General features: G+C 38.5%; 1 protein-coding gene and 1 long non-coding RNA gene across 7 annotated transcripts in view; one reads left to right on the top strand and one right to left on the bottom strand.

Annotated features, from left to right (window-relative positions):
* The window catches only part of LOC127520703 (uncharacterized), a 269,016-nt gene extending 268,286 nt beyond the window's left edge, over positions 1 to 730 (bottom strand). Inside the window, exon 1 of the long non-coding RNA XR_007932181.1 lies at positions 333 to 730. This is a non-coding gene — a long non-coding RNA (uncharacterized LOC127520703). The remainder of the gene's footprint in view (positions 1 to 332) is intronic.
* depdc5 (DEP domain containing 5, GATOR1 subcomplex subunit) overlaps positions 1 to 13,117 on the top strand; it is a 32,387-nt gene that overhangs the window by 3,604 nt on the left and 15,666 nt on the right. For 5 of the 6 annotated variants that reach the window (XM_051909115.1, XM_051909112.1, XM_051909116.1 and 2 more), the window contains exons 7-24: positions 750 to 819; positions 925 to 1,003; positions 1,092 to 1,153; positions 1,250 to 1,319; positions 1,416 to 1,488; positions 1,568 to 1,671; positions 2,407 to 2,481; positions 2,588 to 2,722; positions 2,802 to 2,863; positions 2,972 to 3,045; positions 4,394 to 4,463; positions 4,585 to 4,621; positions 4,708 to 4,828; positions 4,928 to 5,157; positions 5,249 to 5,449; positions 6,666 to 6,801; positions 6,899 to 6,996; positions 9,718 to 9,771. In XM_051909115.1, coding sequence (XP_051765075.1) covers positions 750 to 819; positions 925 to 1,003; positions 1,092 to 1,153; positions 1,250 to 1,319; positions 1,416 to 1,488; positions 1,568 to 1,671; positions 2,407 to 2,481; positions 2,588 to 2,722; positions 2,802 to 2,863; positions 2,972 to 3,045; positions 4,394 to 4,463; positions 4,585 to 4,621; positions 4,708 to 4,828; positions 4,928 to 5,157; positions 5,249 to 5,449; positions 6,666 to 6,801; positions 6,899 to 6,996; positions 9,718 to 9,771 — 1,751 coding nt within the window. The remainder of the gene's footprint in view (positions 1 to 749; positions 820 to 924; positions 1,004 to 1,091; positions 1,154 to 1,249; positions 1,320 to 1,415; positions 1,489 to 1,567; positions 1,672 to 2,406; positions 2,482 to 2,587; positions 2,723 to 2,801; positions 2,864 to 2,971; positions 3,046 to 4,393; positions 4,464 to 4,584; positions 4,622 to 4,707; positions 4,829 to 4,927; positions 5,158 to 5,248; positions 5,450 to 6,665; positions 6,802 to 6,898; positions 6,997 to 9,717; positions 9,772 to 13,117) is intronic. The other variant, XM_051909114.1, reaches the window with a different exon arrangement.

The following is a 13,117-nucleotide window of genomic DNA, read 5'->3' as shown; positions in this document are numbered from 1 at the left end:
TGTTGGTCCAATGTGTTTTCTGAGGTCCAAGGTCAACGCAGCCGTATACCAGGAAGTTTTAGAGCACTTCATGCTTCCTGCTGCTGACCAACTTTATGGAGATGCAGATTTCATTTTCCAACAGGACTTGGCACCTGCACACAGTGCCAAAGCTACCAGTACCTGGTTTAAGGACCATGGTATCCCTGTTCTTAATTGGCCAGCAAACTCGCCTGACCTTAACCCCATAGAAAATCTATGGGGTATTGTGAAGAGGAAGATGCGATATGCCAGACCCAACAATGCAGAAGAGCTCAAGGCCACTATCAGAGCAACCTGGGCTCTTATAACACCTGAGCAGTGCCACAGACTGATCGACTCCAAGCCACGCCGCATTGCTGCAGTAATTCAGGCATAAGGAGCCCCAACTAAGTATTGAGTGCTGTACATGCTCATACTTTTCATGTTCATACTTTTCAGTTGGCCAAGATTTCTAAAAATCCTTTCTTTGTATTGGTCTTAAGTAATATTCTAATTTTCTGAGATACTGAATTTGGGATTTTCCTTAGTTGTCAGTTACAATCATCAAAATTAAAAGAAATAAACATTTGAAATATATCAGTCTGTGTGTAATGAATGAATATAATATACAAGTTTCACTTTTTGAATGGAATTAGTGAAATAAATCAACTTTTTGATGATATGCTAATTATATGACCAGCACCTGTATGTATAACTAAAAAAAAAAAATTGTTTTATCATGATTTCAGGGCCCAGGCCAGTGAATTGTGGGTTAAAGGAGAGAAGGTCACTTGTGGCTACATTAGCGAAGATACAAGGGTAAGACTGTCTCTTTGGAAATGCAGTTAGTGTTATTATCCATCACTGTTTTTTTTTTTTTTTTTTTTTTTTTCCCCACATGTCGTGACTGTTTTCTCCACCTAGGTGGTGTTTCGATCCACCTCTGCGATGGTTTATATATTCATTCAGATGAGCTGTGAGATGTGGGACTTTGATATCTATGGTAAACTTTTTTTTTTTTTTACTATTATGTATATTTGAAGAATAAATCTGTTATATAAAATCATATAAGCTGCTGTCTCCATTCACAGGTGATCTTTACTTTGAGAAAGCTGTCAATGGTTTCCTCTCAGATCTGTTTGCCAAATGGAAAGTGAGTGTCAACTTCATCACTTTCCAGTAATAATGTTATAGCTGCTTATATAATTGGCCTTCTGGCATGTTGTTAACATGTAGCCAATAATTTTAGGAGAAGAACTGCAGTCATGAGGTTACAGTGGTGCTGTTCTCTCGTACCTTCTACTCGGCCAAATCACTGGGTAAATGATTCATATTTAAAACACTGCCTATGTCGTATAATTTGAATATTAATAATTGATAACATAATAATTGATTACGTGTCTTTCTTCATGTAGATGAGTTCCCAGAGATGCAAAGAGCATCAGTCCGACAAGACCATGAGGGGCGGTATTATGAGGATTTCTACAGGTTTGGAAGTTCATTAATCATTAAGACTTGCAGCTTTCTACTGGTTTGAGCAGCAGTCCTTATTTTCATTCTCTTCCAGAGTGGTGGCCCAGAATGAAAGACGTGATGAGTGGACGTCTCTGCTCATCACCATTAAGAAGCTTTTCATACAGTATCCTGTGCTGGTGCGTCTTAAAGTAGCAGGTGCGTATGCAAATGCAATCCAAATGCATTCCGCTCCGTCTCAAGCACAGTTGAGTGTGCAGGCCTTTGGCCATGAGCGTGGAAAGGCGTTTGGGCTAGTGGACTTTGTTTTCAAGTGCACAGGTCACTCGCACATGAACTGTTGTATGCACACAGTCCACGCAGATACAAAAATTGGGCTAAACGCGGATGGTGTGCACAGACATCTGCAGACCCTCTTGATGACGAATACTGACTAAAATTACATCACACGGACAGTACGCCGAAGACCGTCGCAGAACACGGATGGCCGAAGTATATTTTGGGCTTTATGCTCACCAAGGGTGCATTTATTTGATTAAAAAATACAGTAATATTGTAAAAAGTATTATTACAATTTAAAATAACTTTTATAACTCTTTTCTATTTGAATATATTTATTAATGTTAATTATTCCTGTGATGTCAAAGCTGAATTTCTGAAAATTCTTTGATAAATAGACAGTAATTATTTGACAACAACAATTATTTGAAAAAGAAATCTTTTGTAAGATTATAAAAGTCACTTTTGATCAATTGAATGCATCCTTTCTGAATAAAAGTAATAATTTCTTTAAAAGATCTTAGAATATCTTCTTATAACATGTTCTAAGAATAATATCTTATCTGTGTGTTTTGAATATGGTATTATTGCAATTCTGTGAACTAGCACTAGCAGATTGACATACATATTTTTGTTCTTGTCTCAATATTGCAGATGGATACCCATGTGGGCATAATTCCACTTCTGCTCAGGGAAATTATCTGGAAGCTATAAACTTATCTTTCAATGGTTTGTATTTGTGTATTTAGTCCATTGCATGTCTATTGTCTTTTACCCTTGGCACTTGGGTAGAGCTGTTTGTCTTGATATTAGCATCCTGATTCATCTCTTTTAGTTTTTGATAAGCACTACATCAACCGTAACTTTGATCGTACGGGTCAGATGTCGGTGGTCATTACTCCAGGAGTGGGCGTGTTCGAGGTGGACCGCTTGCTCATGATCCTCACCAAACAGCGCATGATCGACAATGGTCAGTGAGTGCGCTGTACAAATGTTGTTTGTCTTGTAGCACTGCAGTGGATGCTAATGGTACGGTATCTTCTTAACAGGCATCGGTGTAGATCTGGTATGCATGGGAGAGCAGCCTCTCCATGCTGTTCCTCTCTTCAAGGTTAGCAAACATCATATTAGGTTTGACATTTGAGCATAAAATCAGATATGAATGTTTTAGTACCTTTAAATGGGGTGAAAAAAAACATTTTTGTATTATTTCTATTAGTTACATAACCGCACAGTGCATGGAGACTCCAGAATTGGCGATGACTACAACCTGCCTCACTGGATCAACCACAGGTGAGATTTGAGAGTTGGTCACTAGGGTATACTGGGTGGTTACTAGGTGGTTGCTTACTGGCCCAAGTTACCCACTTTTGAGTGTCATTGATATGGGCTGGTGTCCCTTCACCCATTTTCAGCATTTTTTTCATCTATAGAGATTTTTATTGTATAGTACAATATTAATAATAATATTAATGTATTTTATTAAAACATTACATTACATCAGTTTTTTTTTTTCATTTATGTTTTAAGGTGCAGAAAGTGATATCTGAGAAACACTGTTAATATTTGAAATCAGTAAATGCACAAACACGCAATGCAAGAGTGGATGTCTCTTTATCATAGCTGAAGTGAAGCAAAATAATGCATGAAAATAAAGCGAAGATGATGAACGTCAAGGAAGAACAAGAAATGAACATACAGAACACAAGAGTATATACAAGCAAGAGTTTGTTGTTAGTTGCCAGCAGCACACCAGCTCCAGACAAACGACACACTAAACTGTCCTGTTACTATAGCTAACATTACAACAACAGTATATCTTGGTACTGTGAAACAGCAAAACCAGTGTTATCCAACCTCGCTGTCCATTTTCAGGCCTTTCAGGTCTCTCCAGTGCTGGAAAGCTTTTCTAATATTAACGCGGGTACTAAAGGTCATTAATATTGCCTGATCATAACCCTTCTTTTTCCCTGTGATATTCCTCTGAGCTTTTCTCTTTTGTAATATCTCTCAGCCATCTCTTTTTCTACAGTCTTTCTTCAAATCTCCCTCTTGCTCACTCTCTCTCCTCCCCCATCATGAGTGGACACTCCCCCTACTGCTGATCGGCTACAAGTGTGTTGTGCTGCTCGGTCCAATCCACTTTGAACAGCGTTTCTCAGAAATCACTTACTGCACCTTTAATTTATACAGTATACAATTCTGCTGTGCAGCACCTTATTTGACAAAAAAATAAAAATGCAATGTTTTGTAAATTAATTGTTATATTTTCATTACATTTTAAAAGATTATTATTTAAATTGTTAAAGTTTTATGAATTCATTTCATTGGACACCAGTTTTGATGATAAATTTGTAATAAATCATGCAACATAGAATTCAGAAAAAATAAAATGGAAAATAGAATTTTTGGGGTTGGGATCGGATTTCATGGGGCTTTAAATTAAAAGGTAGCTTATACTGTGGTGTTTGATTACACTTATTCTTGAGGTCTAACAAACATGTGGAATGCATTTACTTCCCCAATAATGGAATGAAATGAATATTGTGATGATATTTTTGTCCATTTCACCCAGCCATAGCATTAAAAGATTCACAGGTTAATGCAGATAAGCTCAGTATAATAAATGTGAATTTTACAGCTTTTACACATCAAAGAGCCAGAACTCATGCAGCTGTTTTACACCACGGATCAAGCTGGCTGGAAAGAAGGTTAGAAATATCACACTTCCACTGACCTCGTGACTTTGTAACATTGTTATTACAAGAATGACTTGATGCTTGTAAAACTGCTAATGAAGCTGCTGTCACTCTGATGCCTTTTCATTTTAAGGCTCAAGCTGAAAAAGCCAGAAGCAGCAAAGAACATTGTAAGTAATTTGCATCACTTGTAGGTAGTTTAAGGTTGTATATGGGTTTGCCGTGAATTGACTTGAGCTGGATTTGTCTTGCTCAGCTCTTGGTGCTCCAAAAGATGCTGAGAACAGCCTTCCGATCCAGGTGGACTATGATGCGTACGATGCTCAGGTCTTCAGACTTCCTGGTCCCTCAAGAGCCCAGAGGTCCACCAACTTCAGGTACATTAAACAAATGAAAATCCTGTTGTTTTTCATTTTTGATCGACTTCCTCCTTTATATGGCAGTTTAAACAGTTACCCTGTGATCATGTGTGTCAGGTCGAGTCGGGACAGGGAGTCAGCCAGCAGGAAAAGCTGGGCCTCATCAGATGTCGGTGGAGGTATTGTGGGCAACTCTCCCCCAACAAGGCCTACAGGACCAGATGAACAGAGGAGCCTGGCATCAGATGACAGTTTGGGACACATCTCCAACATCCTGCTCATCCCACGTCCGGCTCAGGGCCAATATGAGGTCAGCAGCTCCCTCGGGTACACAAGCTGCACAAGAGGTACAGAACCGTTTAGAGTACACCTGTGTGTTGAGGTAGACAGAAACATCTGGTTGATGCTCGCTGCTTCTCGCCTGTCTCATCTTTGCAGAATTGCTGGAAAAGATGGTAGAATCCCAGAGGGACTCCAGTGCTCCAGGCCGCTTCACAGTGGGCAGTGCTGAGTCCACCCTTCATGTACGGCCGGGGGGTTACACACCCCAGAGGGCCCTCATCAACCCGTTCGCCCCCTCACGCATGCCTATGAAACTCACCTCCAACCGTCGCCGCTGGATGCACACGTTTCCTGTGGGTAAGAGATAAATAGTGGAAAGTGAAAGTGACATATAGCCAAGTACGGTGTCCCATACTTGGAGTTTGTGCTCTGCATTTCACCCATCCAAGTGCACACACACAGGAGTGAGTATTGAACACGCACCCGGAGTAGTGGGCAGACATTTTTGGGGAGCGAGTAGGGGTTAGGTGCTCAAGGGGTAATGAGAGTGGTAAAGAGCACTGTTCATTTATTCCCCCCACTTACATTTCCTGCCGGTACTGAGACTCGAACCCGCGGCCTTCGGGTGACAAGTCCGACTCTCTAACCATTACGCCGGTTTCACACCGCAGGCAAAAGTGGCGCGTGAGCAGTACATATTTTTTCCGGCATGCATGTTAACCAATGGATGCATTCACACTGGGAGCAGGAGCAGCTCGTGAGTGTCAAGCAGGAGCATCGCGTGAGCAGCAGTGAAGCTCAATTAAAGTGAAAGCACACTTCTGATTTTAACAAGAATTGGAGTATGTCAGAAAAGAAAATTACGAATCAAAAATATTTATAGAAGATTTTCCCTATTAAACTTGTTTTTAATTATTCGGTTTGGGTGAAAGTATGGTGTATTATAAAAAACTAAAGTAAAATAGCCAGAAAATGTGATATATAAACATTTTTTTTAGTTATTGCACAGACGGGTATATAGGCTCTAACACTACCCAAATCAAACGAGTTTGTGCTCTTTTTTTTTTTCCGCTGTAAAAAAAAGACGTAAACGTGCACGCGGCAGATGATGTAAAATACAAAGCTATGGATGACACAAGGCTTTTATTTATTTATTTTTATTTATTTTATTTTATTTTTTTTACGTTTACATGCAAATGTTGTACACCTCCCCATGTTAACAAACTTTCAAGACTATCAAGTTTATAAATGACCAACCTATAAAAACAAATTTATAGTTGTCTTTGTAAAGAAATGCTCACTTTATATGTAGCTTGGAGCTGCTGCTGAGACGCTGTACAAACGCTTCCAGTGTGAATACTCGTGTGTCTGCAGCTGCAGTGACGATGTAGTTACTCTCACGCGCTGCTCAAGCACCGCTCAAGCTTGCAGCGTGAAACGGGCGTTAGGCCACAATTGCTACATACATATGATACTTGATTCTGATTGGTCAATATTATGCATAATGACCACTAAACCGTCACTAGAGTCTATTCTCTACATGTTTTTATATGATGTTGTATGGATGTTCAAGGTCCTTCTGGAGAGGCAATCCAGATCCACCATCAGACACGACAGAACATGGCAGAGCTGCAGGGCAGTGAGCAGAGAGACCCAGCTCGTACCTCTGCAGAGTTGCTGGAACTGGCCTATCACGAAGCCACGGGAAGGTCAGTCACGCAAAGATGAGTGAGAGGTTATTTGGAGAGAAAAATGAAGCAACATGATACAGTGAGAGTCTAATAATGGTGTAAATGTGTGTTATAGCAAGCGGACAGCGTCACGTTATGCAGGAGAGAATGGACTGTACATCAGCGGAGTTCCTGACAATGTATCTGGAAGCCCAGCTAGTAGCAACAGCACTGGTGCATTACTTTCCCTTACATAACCTCTTTATTATACAGTGGCCCTAAAAGATATTTAGACACTTTATGATGATATGAATGTTAGAGTGACTCTTATGAGTTGATTCTTTGTAGTGAATCAAAAATATATAGCACAGCAAGTGTAGTCTGATTCCCAAACAAATGACTTGGTTCTTTGTTATGAATCAAAAATATACAACATGAGTGGTGTAGTCAAATTTCCAAACAAATGAATCTTGTTATTTTGAGGTGAATCAAAAAACATGCTGCTGATTCTCACTGACTGATTCTTGAATTAATTACTTTTGTGAGCCATTCCTTTTTAGGTTCTTTTAAGGTTCATGAGACTTAAATTAGTGTAGTTACTGACTGGTTGTTTGTGTAATTAAAAGTACACGCGAGTTAAGGAGTGAATTAAGGCACAATATGTAAGATTTTTGGATTAAAATATCAAAAAACCACTAGAGCAGTGTTATATATTTTGTTGACTTACAGTACAGTGCCTATATAAAGTCATCATACCCGTGTGAAATAGTTTATTTGTCGTACAGCCTGAAATCAAACCCCATTTAAAAAAAAAAAAAAAAACCCTTTTTCAGCTTTATTTACAATTTTTGCCTTACAATATCTAGTAATAAAAGAAAAAGCAACAGTTCTGAAAAATAATAAAAAAACTAGAATAACAGGTTTGGAAAAGTCATCAGTCCCTGATTTAATACTTCATAGAGCCACCTTTTGCTTTAATTACAGCCATTAATCTTTTTGGATATGTCTGTACTAGCTTTGCACACCTAGAATATTTGCCCATTCTTCCTTGCAGAATTGCTCAAGTTCAGTCAAATTCCTTGGTGAGCAACATTAATAATAGATATTAGATTTAATATTAATATTTTATTAGACAGGTGAGCAACTGTTTGGATACCTTTATTGACAGAAAACTAATCATTGTTATATAGTTCAACACAGTCTTATTGTTTGAATATCTTGTTTCTTGACGTTTTTACCTAGCACAGTGGTTCCCAAACTGGGGTACGCGTACCCCTGGGGGTACGTGAGGTGACAGAGGGGGTACGCAAACAAAATTTTGCCGTTCATTTAATTCTTCCCTACCTTAAAATAACATTAAAACCGATCATGTATTTTCTAACAGGCACAATGCCGTAACTACATGACATCCAATCAAAATACCACACCTTTTGCGGTCAAATCTGACAGCGTCCATTTCCACATAAGCAGCGCGCATATGGGTGCAGAGTCTGCTGTCCTTAGCAAATCGTGCTACATTACTGCCGTTCTTGACAATGTACCTGCAGATTTAGCACTTACTAGCATGAAGAACAAATAGCCTGGCACAAAAAGTGCATAAAGATCAATTTAAGATTCAAACTCTTGATACAAAACATAGCCTACCTTTTGTGAGTTAATATTAATATTATACGAGCAAGAATGCAAATCCAAATGTCCACACAACAGTTCAACAAACAAAAGGGTAATATTAAGTGATGTTCTTCACAGTATTGTCAGTATTTTGCTCTATTTTGCAACGACAGCAACGGCAGAACTGCAACACAGCGGTGTTTCGAGAACGAATCTGCGGCTTTGAACGAATCGTTCGTGAAAGTCATGATTCACTGATTCATTCATAAATAAAGCCACTTCGTTGAACGAATGACTCGATGCCTCACACATTAAGACAGTGACTTACCGCCATCTACTGGTGGTTTTAGTATTTAAAATAACCACTTTTCACGTTTTTAGCATTGCATATTTCTTTTTTGAATTTTTTTTTTATTTAAAACGTTGCTAATGTTGTAAAGGTATTCATAAAGATAAAAAATGCACTAGAAAGTCAATTTAGGGGGCAAATATTGTCACTTAATGGAAAATGTACAATCTAAGTGGAAGAGAGGGGGTACACAGAAGGATGGTAAATGCCTCAGGGGGTACTCCACTCTAAAAAGTTTGGGAACCACTGACCTAGCAAAACAGCGCTGCGTTACCCCACAAATTTAATTGTTAAATAAAGTGACCTGTATGAGTAGTAATTCAGCACTTGTAGCTGTTTCGTTAGAATGAAATAAAGTAACTGTATTTAACTTAACTGTAAAAAAAAGTTAGGGAAGAAGGAGGCGGATGTTAAGTATAACTTTAATTGTAAAATAAACATAAACTGACATAAACTGACTGTGGCATATAAGCATAATAAAAACAACAGTGTTAAATGTTCCAGGCTCTCGGACCCACCCTGCTTCATACCACAGTAAAGTTAATAAAATTTTAATACATTAGCTTATCCATGAACATGATTTCTGCCCGAGTCCTGTCGGATTGCTTTTCATCGGCTGTGGAGGTGAAGGTGACAACTCTTATGATTCCACGTTCATACACGGCATCATTAAGCTACCCCTTAGTTATTGTTTTCACTAGACAATCTTTAGCTGCAAAACTTACATACTGTGCCTTTAAGAATTACATTTCTTAATGCACCATTGATAACCCAGACTTGTTTGAGGAATCAGAAATCCTTATGATTTCCACCCCTACGTAACATTCATACATTTGTAGGTATGACTACCAAATGCTTTTTTGGGGCCACTGTCATCCCCCCCCCCCACATTTCTTTTATTACATTGTCTGGAATGAATCATCAAATGACTTGGATGTTCTCTGTAAAAACCAGAGGTTGAGTTCATATTGTTGTTACTGCTCTTGCTTTTGTAGGAACACCAGTGAACCGTGGTTCTTTTGAGGATTATTCCAGCATTCTAGATCCGAGTGAGTTCTTTCCCATCAGTGAAGAGACTCAAAAACCCATCACATCTCCAGTATCAGGACATAATAAAAATAATCTGGTCCTTGGCAGGTTTTAAAAATTGGAAAATAAAACCCCAGATGAACAAGAACACATGACATATCACACTGTGTCATTGTTTATTTAACAAAAAAAGAGGCCAAGATGGAAAAGCCATAGGTGACAAACTAAGGACATGATTCAATTTCTTATAGATCCACTTTTAGCTGCAAAAACTTGAAGTAATCATTTTCTGTATGACTTTATTAGTCTCTCACATCATTCTGGAGGAATTTTGGCCCATTCTTCTTTACAATGTTGCTCCAGTTTATTGAGGTTTGTGGGCAATTGTCTATGCACAGCTCTCGCCACAGCTTGATGAGCCACAGCGGGATGAGGTTTGGACTTGACTGGGACATTGCAACACGTTTATTCTTTTCTTTTTCAGCCATTCTGTTGTAGATTTGCTGGTGATTTTCAGATCATTGTCCTGATGCATGACCCAGTTACGGCCAAGCTTTAGCTGTCAGGCGGATGGTCGTATATTTGACTCTAGAATACTTTGATATACAGAGGAGTTCATGGTTGACTCAATGACTGTGAGATGCCCAGGACCTGTGGCTACAAAACAAGCCCAAAATCATCACCCCTCCACCAGCATGCTTGACTTTTGGTTTGAGGCATTTGTGCTGATATGCTGTGTTTGGTTTTCACCAAATTTGGCACTGCATTATGGCCAAACATCTCCACTTTGGTCTTGTCTGTCCAAAGGACATTGTTCCAAAAGTCTTGTGGTTTGTTTAGATGCAACTTTGCAAACCTAAACCGTGCTGCCATGTTTTTTTTTTAAGAGAGAAGAGAATTTCTCCTGGCAACCCTTCCAAACATGCTATTCTTGTCCCATCTTTTTCTAATTGTACTGTCATGAACTTTATCATTTAACATGTTAACTGAGGCCTGTATAGTCTGAGATGTAGTTCTTGGGTTGTCTGCAATCTCTCTGAGCATTACACAGTCATTTGCTGGGATGTCTTCTCATGGGAAGATTGGTGTCTGTTTTGAATGTCTTCTACTTGTCAATAATCTTCCTCACTGTAGAATGATGGACTTCAAATTGTTTGGAAATGGCTGTATAACCCTTCCCAGATTGATGCCAGCAACAATTGCTTCTCTAAGATCATTGCTGATGTCTTTCCTCCTTGGCATTGTGTTAACACACACCTGAAGCCTCCAGACCAGCAAACTGCCAGAACTTCTGCTTTTCTAGAAATGATCACACTTGCTGATGATCAGTTAATCAAAGACATTTGATTAGAAGTGCCTGACTGCTACTTACCCTCTTCGTTCCTATGTTAACAGTAAGGGTGTCCTTAGTTTGTCACCCATGACTTTTCCATTTTTTGTTAAATAAATAATGTCACGGTGTGTGACATATATGTGGTGTTGTTCATCTGAGGTTTTATTTTCCAAAATTTAAGACCTGCCAAGGACCAGATGATTTTTTTATTATGTCCTGATACAGAAAGCCATGGAATTCAATAGGGTGTCCTAACTTTTTCACTCTCTCTCTCTCTCTCTCTATATATATATATATATATATATATATATATATATATATATAATATGTGTGTGTGTGTGTGTAAATAATATACATACATACATACAGTGCACAGCAAACTTGACAAATTCAGCAAATACTCTTTACTTAGAAAACATGTTAGGGTTCTTTAGAGATATAATGTTCCAGCAAGTCTGCTTGATCAATTACCAAAGAAGGATGTCTAAATTATTTAGGAAAATAAGATTTTTTTGTCAAAGTAATAAAATGTTGTGTTGCTAAAGTGAGTACACCCTCCTGAAAGTTACTAAATAATTTTTTTCTGGTGTAAGTTTAAGGCAATTTTTGATCAACAGGTAAGAATGTTGAACCAAAACATTTAAAAAGAAGTAATTTCTTGACAGTTAAAAGTGTAATATTCTCAGAATCATTCTCAGACTTAATGCTGACAACAATGGAACCACTTGGGAAAGAACTGTCAGGAGACTTATTTCTTAGTATGACAGAGGACAGTGATTACCAAATCATTGTTTTAAGTGTGAATAAAGCAAAAGTAACAGAAATTCAAAAACAATGGAATTGTGACAAGGCCCCTGAAATAATCAGGCCTTCATTTGAAGCTTTCATTTTGTGATGAGTGATAAAGTCAATTAGCCTTTTCTAAGACTCATATTTACAAAATATAGACTTCTGGGAATCCATACTCTGGTCACCTGAGACCAAGTCAACCATTTTGGATCTAACAGCATCCAAAATGTTATAGTGTTGCTAGAGGAGGAGTACAGTGAGAAGTGCCTGGTTCCCACAGTGAAGTTGAGTGGTAGTAAAGCTCTTATACAGGTGCTGGTCATATAATTAGAATATCGTGAAAAAGTTCATTTTTTTATTGTAAATTATTTTAAAAAATGAAACTTTCATATATTCTAGATTCCCTACATGTAAAGTAAAACATTTCAAAAGTTTTTTTTTTTTTAAATTTGTTGATTAGAGCGTACAGCTAATGAAAGTCCAAAATCCAGTATCTCAAAATATTAGAATATTTACATTTGAGTTTCATTAAATGACAATCCCTACAGTATAAATTCCGGGTATCTTTTGTTCTTTGAAACCACACTAATGGGGAAGACTGCTGACTTGGCAATGGTCCAGGAGACAATCATTGACACCCTCCACAAAGAGAGTAAGTCACAGAAGGTCATTACTGAATGGGGTGGCTGTTTACAGAGTGATGTATCAAAGCATATTAAATGCAAAGTTGACTGGAAGGAAGAAATTGGGTAGGCAAAGGTGCACAAGCAACAGGGATGACCGCAAGCTTGAGAATACTGTCAAGTAAAGCCGATTCAAACACTTGGGAGAGCTTCACATTGAGTAGAATGAAGCCGGAGTCAGCGCATCAAGAGTCACCACACTCAGACATCTTCAGGAAAAGGACTACCAAGCCACTTCTGAACCAGAGACAACGTCAGAAGCATCTTACCTGGGCTAAGGAGAAAAAGAACTGGACAGTGAACAGTGGTCGAAAGTCCTCTTTTCAGATAAAAGTAAATTTTGCATTTCATGTTGAAATCATGGTCCCAGAGTCTGAAGGAAGACTGGAGAGTCACAGAATCCAAGCTGCTTGAAGTCTAGTGTGAAGTTTCTGAAGTCAATAATGATTTGGGGGGGGCGTGACGTCTGCTGGTGTTGGTCCATTGTGTTTTATCAAGTGCAAAGTCAATGCAGCCATCTTCCAGGAGATTTTGGAGCACTTTATGCTTCTATCTGCTGAC

The sequence above is a fragment of the Ctenopharyngodon idella genome, chromosome 10 (genome assembly GCF_019924925.1).
Source record: "Ctenopharyngodon idella isolate HZGC_01 chromosome 10, HZGC01, whole genome shotgun sequence".
Classification (NCBI taxonomy): domain Eukaryota; kingdom Metazoa; phylum Chordata; class Actinopteri; order Cypriniformes; family Xenocyprididae; genus Ctenopharyngodon; species Ctenopharyngodon idella.
The sequence above is the reverse complement of the archived record's forward strand: the minus strand, read 5'-3'. Positions and strand labels throughout refer to the sequence as shown.